Source organism: Martes martes (genome assembly GCF_963455335.1).
Source record: "Martes martes genome assembly, chromosome: 1".
Lineage (NCBI taxonomy): Eukaryota > Metazoa > Chordata > Mammalia > Carnivora > Mustelidae > Martes > Martes martes.
In genome coordinates, this window is record NC_137888.1 from 206,866,223 (window position 1) to 206,873,416 (window position 7,194).

At 40.1% G+C, this 7,194-nt stretch overlaps 1 protein-coding gene across 1 annotated transcript; it reads left to right on the forward strand.

Annotated features, from left to right (window-relative positions):
• Positions 1 to 521: 521 nt before the first annotated feature.
• Positions 522 to 1,490, forward strand: LOC308352244 (olfactory receptor 7A17-like; the record flags this gene model as incomplete). Its single annotated transcript, XM_080818359.1, has 1 exon — positions 522 to 1,490. The coding sequence occupies one exon, from the start codon at positions 522 to 524 to the stop codon at positions 1,488 to 1,490; it is 969 nt and encodes a 322-aa protein (XP_080674485.1).
• Between the last annotated feature and the right edge of the window lie 5,704 nt (positions 1,491 to 7,194).

A 7,194-nucleotide genomic window follows, 5' to 3' on the forward strand; every position in this document is an offset into this window, starting at 1 on the left:
TATTTAATATGTATAATGGAATAAGAGTCAGACATAAAACATGATGCCTGCCATTTGTCTGACACAGATGGAGGTAAAGAGTATCACGTAAAGTGAAATAAGTCATTCAGAGAAAGATTAATACCACCTGATTTAAGTCATGTGGAACTTAAGAAACAAAAGAAATGAGCAAAGGAAAAAAAGAGAGGGAGAGAGGGAAATAAAGAAACAGACTCTTAACTACAGAGAACTCACTGCTGGTTACCATAGGAGAGATGGTGGTGAAGGATAGGGAAATAGTTGGTGGGAATTGAGGAGAACACTTCTGATGAGCACAAGGTGGTTTGTGGATGTGTTGAATCACTATATTGCACACCTTTAAGTAATATTATACTTCACGTCACCTAACTGGAATTTAAATAGAAACCTAAATAATGAAAGAAAAATAAAGGCTAATAAATAAATAAATAATTAAATAATTAAGATCCATTTGTTGAAAATTATTATATTATTTTTTCTTCCCTGGTAGTCACGTCCATCAGATGGAACCAGGTAATGATACAGAAATTTCAGAGTTTGTTCTTCTGGGATTATCAGAGGAACCAGAAGTTCACTCCCTCATATTTGGGCTTTTCCTCTCCATGTACCTGATCACTGGGTTTGGAAATCTGCTCATCATCCTGGCTGTCGGCTCTGAATCCCACCTCCACACTCCCATGTACTTCTTCCTCGCCAATCTGTCCTTTGTAGACATCTGCTTCACCTCCACCACCATCCCTAAGATGCTGTGGAACATCCAGGTTCAGGGAAAAACCATAACATATGCAGGCTGTATCAGCCAGATTTTTTTTTTCAATGTGTTTGGATTCCTGGAGAATTTACTCCTGACGGTAATGGCTTATGACCGTTTTCTGGCCATCTGCCACCCCCTGCACTACACAGTCATCATGAATCCCCGGCTCTGTGGATTGCTGGTTATGGTGTCCTGGCTCATCAGTGTTCTGAATTCCTTGTTACAGAGCTTAATGTTGTTGCGGCTATCCTTCTGTACAGGCATGGAAATACCCCATTTCTTCTGTGAAATCAATCAGGTGGTCGGTCATGCTTGTTCTGACACCTTTCTTAATGACATGGTGATGTATTTCGGAATTGTGATTCTCGGTTGTCCTCCCGTGGCCGGAGTCCTTTACTCTTACTTTAAGATAGTTTCCTCCATATGTAGAATATCATCAGCTATTGGCAAGTATAAAGCATTTTCTACCTGTGCATCTCACCTCTCAATTGTCTCCTTATTTTATTCTACAGTCCTGGGAGTGTACCTTGGCTCTGCTGCTACCCAGAACTCCCACTCAGGTGCCATAGCCTCTGTGATGTACACAGTGGTCACACCCATGCTGAACCCCTTCATCTACAGCCTGAGGAACAGAGACATATATAGGACTCTGAAAAGAATTGTTGGGGTTCTAGTGTTGTATGTGCCAATCATCCTGGGGCTGAAGAAGTGCCCATGAATTCAGGGATCACAGACTCATAGCCAGGAACTGCCATTCTTCTATTGGGCTGTAGAATTAGAATCTGCTTCTTCTGCTTATTTCCTGGATTTCCATTTGTTTGAATTCAAATTCTCCATACATTTACATAACCCATTCTATTAAGCTTCTGCTCTCTCTGATATACAGTTTCCCCTTTATCTGTCCTCATAAAATTCCAATATTTTCCCCAACCTTGGTCATACATGCCTAGAAATTTCTGTATCTTACACTGGGCAAGTTGGATTTCTTAAAAATAATTTCATTTCAAATGACTTATACCATGCCAAGTAAATTTTCCCTAGATATCCCAAAAGTGTAATCATAAATTATATTTTTCATGTGGAAGAAACTATACTTGGCCATGAAGTCCTTCACATAATGTATTTGTAGATGAAAATACAAAACCATAGTTTTATCTTGAGTTTGTCAGGGTTTTTATATATCTATCCTCATTACTCTTTCTGTGAATGTTGAGTCTAACATTGCTCTGTTTAAGTCTCAGGCTACTGACATGAATGCTCATTCTAGGAGAGCCCAAGCACCCCCCCACATCTCTGTGCTTGTGGGCATTCCCACAGATGCTTCCCTGACCAGAGCCTCTGCTCTGGCTGTACCAGCCCTTGGGTTCTTATTGTGATTGCAAGACACACCTCAGCAAAACCCATTATAGAACTCTAACAAAACCAGGTTTGTTACTCATAGGTCCTGGAGGGCATAAGGGAGCCCAAAGACTATTCAGGGGAGTGTTAGAGGAGAGAGAGAGAGGTATTGAAAGGGAGAGAGTGGTGCTGAGGGACATGCCTTTATTGGTGCACATGGCCAGAGAGGTTAAAGATTTGTGGGTTTCACATTTTATAGGCCAATTTTTTATGAGTAGAATTTGGGTGCTGAAGGGGGAAGCAAGGCCATTCATGTGTCAGTTTGGAGGTTACCCAGGGCTTTCTAAAGAGGTATTTCATGGTGTGGGAAACCTCAGGGCTTACCTGGTAATAATGTCCCACAGCTGACAATGCGTTTACTCTACACGGTTGCCTTTGAAATGGATGCCTCAGAAATCCAAAGCTTAATGCCAGTACTTACTCCATAAACATGTGCTTCCTAACTGGTCTCCTGATTTTGCTCTGTGATTCAGCTTAGTGTCCAGGAAGACTGTGGTAGCCACCACACTGATTAGTAAATATATCTCTCCAGGGGAGTCTACACGGAAAGGAAAATTTGAATAAACAGATCGACCTGACATGTTCTTAGTATCAGGATGACCACACATGTAATGAAACACAATTTTAAAACATTCATTTTGTTACTAAACAAAATATTCCTTTTTGAATTTTTTCTTCTCTTACATTAGAGTTAATCCTGGGCATCTACTGATCGAAGCATGGAAGATTGGTGTCTGCAATTGAGGGAGCTTATTTATTTATTGAGTTGAAGGGTCAGTTAGAGTCTTCTTTGTTTTATCACTGAATTATCTTCCTGTTTTTACTTGAAAACTTTCAGCACTGCCTGCTTATATGATTCTTTCTATTGTTCCACAAAATATCGTCCTTTTCCTAATATTTGTCACAGTTGCTAAGGGATGGTGAATGAACAGTATCAGTATCATCCAATTTGTGCCTCCTTCCTGCTCAGAAGTCTCTTCCCCCTGAATGATCAGAGGACACCACAGGAGAGCTGGATGTCCTGCCAGTCGTGTGGTTCAGGGTCACCAGTTCTTCTGCACAAATGTGCACATCTTTCAAACTCCCTCAGTGAACAGGAACAGTCCAAATATAGTCACTTGTCTATAAAACATTGAAAAGAAACTTGAATAACAGAATGACTATGACTTCTCTCCTCATTGCTCAGATAATATGCCACAAATAAAATGCAGCAATTGCTCTGTCTCAGATCTGTTTATTTGGATTATTGTGTCAGTCACCTAATGCTGTATAACAAGCTGTCTTTGTCAAATGGGATTCCATTATTATGTAGGTGGCCAAGTGCAAAGGTCAAGAGAGAATTCTTGAGACACTATATGGTGCAAAAAGGTGCTTTCACTTTACCACAAGGTTAGGACCCATGGGCAGAGAGAGGTGAACCAGGATTTTGAGCAGTGACTGATTCAGTACTTTGGAGTTTGTGGAGGGAGTGGGTGGTGATAACGTAAATTTCTAAGGAATTTCTGTATATGAAGTTTACAGGACCTTGGAGTTTGGACTATTGTCAAGACAATGTTGCTTTTAGTCTCTGATAAAACTTCAGCCTTGTGGACACTGATGCTATGAACATGGGGGTGCATGGATGGGACTTGAAGAGATTATGCTGAGTGAAATAAGTCAATCAGAGAAAGTCAATTATCACATGGTTTCACTTATGTGGAGCATAAGGAATAACATGGAGGACATTGGGAGAAGGAGAGGAGAAGTGAGCTCAGGAAAATTGGAGGGAGAGATCAACCATGAGAGATTGTGGACCCTGAGAAACAAACTGAGGGTTTTGGAGGGGAGGGGAGAGGGGGGTTGGGAGATGATGGTAGTGGATATTAAGGAAGGCAAGTATTGCATGGAGCACTGGGTGTGGTGCATAAACAATGACTCTTGAACACTGAAAAAATAAAATAAAATTTAAAAAAAGAAGGGAGTTGAGGGAAATTGGAGGGGGAGATGAACCATGAGAGACTATGGACTCTGAAAAACAATCTGAGGGTTTTGAAGGGGCGGGGGGGTGGGAGGCTGGGGGAGCCAGGTGGTGGGTATTAGGGAGGGCATGTATTGCATGGAGCACTGGGTGTGGTGCATAAAAAATGAATTCTGTTATGCTGAAAAGAAATTTAAAAAAAAGAATGAGTGAATATACTCTTTCTCCAAAATTTTGTGCAACGACAATATTTGGTGAAGAATGCCTAAAACTCCCTATACCTATCTCTCATGTAGGATCACAGTTTTGTTAATCAAAGAGTGGTCCACACACCAGTGTTACAGGATTTCTGTCCCTTTAGTTAATCACAGCTCTTGGTGACACTGCTTTGAAGAATGAAAAGGTAGACAAGACAAAGAGTGGTAGGCAGCAAAGCAAAGTTTATTGAGCAACAGTATAAAGCTCCCAAAGAGTGAAGGGGCCCAAGGGTGGGCCCCAGAGTTTTTAAGATTAGGGGGTTTTATGAGCTCCTTTGCAGAACTAACAAGTATTAAGGGTGTGGTAAGTCATGCCAATCAGTCCTTGGTCATGTAGCTGTCTACCTATTAGGTTATTATCTCTATGATGAGGGTCACTTTTTTTTAACATTCTATTTATTTATTTATTTTTATTTTTTATTAACATATAATGTATTATTAGAACCAGAGGTACAGGTCTGTGAATCGTCAGGTTTACACACTTCACAGCACTCACCACAGCACACAGCCTCCCCAATGTCCATAACACCACCACCCTCTCCCCACCACTCTCCCCTGGCAACCCTCATTTTGTTTTGTGAGATTAAGAATCTCTTATGTTTGTCTCCCTCCCAATCCAATCTTGTTTCATTTATTCTTTTCCTACCACCCAAACCCCCACTTTGCATCTCCATTGCCTCATTTCATGGAGATCATATTATAGTTGTCTTTCTATGATTGAATTATTTCACTTAGCATAATATCCTCTAGTTCCATCCACGTCGTTGCAAATGGCAAAATTTCATTTTTTGATGGCTGCATAGTATTCCATTTTGTGTATATGCATGGAGAACTGGGTGTGGTGCAAAAACAATGAATACTGTTACACTGAAAAGAAATTTAAAAAAAAAAGATATTAAAAACTCAAAAAGGAGAGGGAGGTTGAGGTGCACTTTTCTTTCCTCTAAACCTCCAAAAACCATCAAAAGCTGTCAAGGCGAGAGAAAAGAAGTGAACAAACATAAAAACCTCCAGAGAACAAAAACCTGAAAAAACTGTTTTTCTCAGAGCCCACCCCCTTGAGGGGGTCGGGAGGACTTAACTCAGGGAACATCATTGACTGAAAACCCACGTGGCAGCCCCCTCCCCCAGAAAACAAATCAGGAAAGGAAAAAAAAAAGACTACAAGAGAACAACCACCACTACTTCATAGATACAACTTTTATTTTTAATTCCTTCTCACTATTCTGGTTCATTTTTTTTCTTTTTTTTATAGATAATTTTTAACATATTTACCATCATAGTGAGATGTCCACTACATCAAATTCCATAATAAAGTTCTAACCTGAATTTTTTGATACATACACATGTGTTTTTCTTTTGCTTTTCTATTTTCTTAATTTTAAAAAAAATTTTTAGTTTAGTTTACTCCAGTTTATTCCTTTTTTATTTTTATTTTCTAATATTCATATAGAGTTAAACTTCAAGGTAACCCCCTTTCTCCAAGCAATGCTACCCCTATAGGTGAACCAATTTTTAATCCCCCTGTTTCTTAGGAAAGTTGAGTCCTTTAACAAAGATACCAAGATACATCCAGGAAGAATCAAAATAATCTTCCTCGCCCACACCGAGAATCTATAACCATGCTCCCATCTTTTTCTTCTGCCAGTGTCTCTGTGTATTTATGTTTGTCCTGAGAGTATATAAATCTTATACTTGGGGTTCTTCTTGACAAGGCTCCTCCTTTTTTTTTGCTTATATATATATATTTTTTTTCTCTCATCATATAATTTTATGAGTCTTTTTGTTTGTCTGTTTTTGTTTGTATACGTCATAAATCTTACCCTGGGGCCCATTTGGGCTGAACCTTCTCTTTTATCTTCCCTTTTTTTCCTGTCTCTCTCTCTCCCTCTTTTTTCTTTTTCTTTTCTTTTTTCTCTCGTTTGGGTGGGGAATCCTGAGTGCTCAGAAGCGTTCCAGGGTGCACCTTGACTGCACCACGGTCGACACATCCAGCTACATCTGTCCAGTCATCTCTCACCAAAATGACTAGGAGGAGGAATCCCCAACAGAAGAAAAATACAGAGGATGGGCCTTCTGCAACAGAGCTAACGGCTATCAACATAGACAATATGTCAGAAAGAGAATTCAGGCTAACAATTATCCAGGCAATAGCTAGGTTGGAGAAAGCCATGGATGACCAAACAGAATTGATTAGGGCAGAATTGAAAGCGACCAGGGAGGATGTTCATAATGTTAGGGCAGAGCTGAAGGCCACCAGGGATGAGGTTCACAACGCTCTCAATGAGTTCCAATCTCATCTAAATTCTCTAAAAGCTAGGGTAACTGAGACAGAAGATAGAACTAGTGATCTGGAGGACAAACAGATAGAGAGAAAGGATCAGGAGGAAGCCTGGAACATACAGCTTAGAAGCCACGAAAACAGAATCAGGGAAATAAATGATGCCATGAAACGTTCCAACGTCAGAATTATTGGAATCCCTGAAGGGGAGGAGAAAGAAAGAAGTCTAGAAGATAGTGTGGAACAAGTTCTTCATGAAAATTTTCCCAATCTTGCGAATGGAACAAGTGTTCATGTACTAGAGGCAGAAAGATCTCCCCCCGAGATTATAAATTCCAAAAAAAATTCAAGCACCTCATAGTAAAATTGAGGAATCATAATTGTAGATACAATCTCTTGAAAGCCGCTAGGACAAAGAAGCTCCTTACATACAGAGGAAAGCCCATCAGAATAACGTCAGACCTGTCCGCAGAGACCTGGCAAGCCAGAAAGGGCTGGCAAGATATATTCAGGGCACTAAATGAGAAGA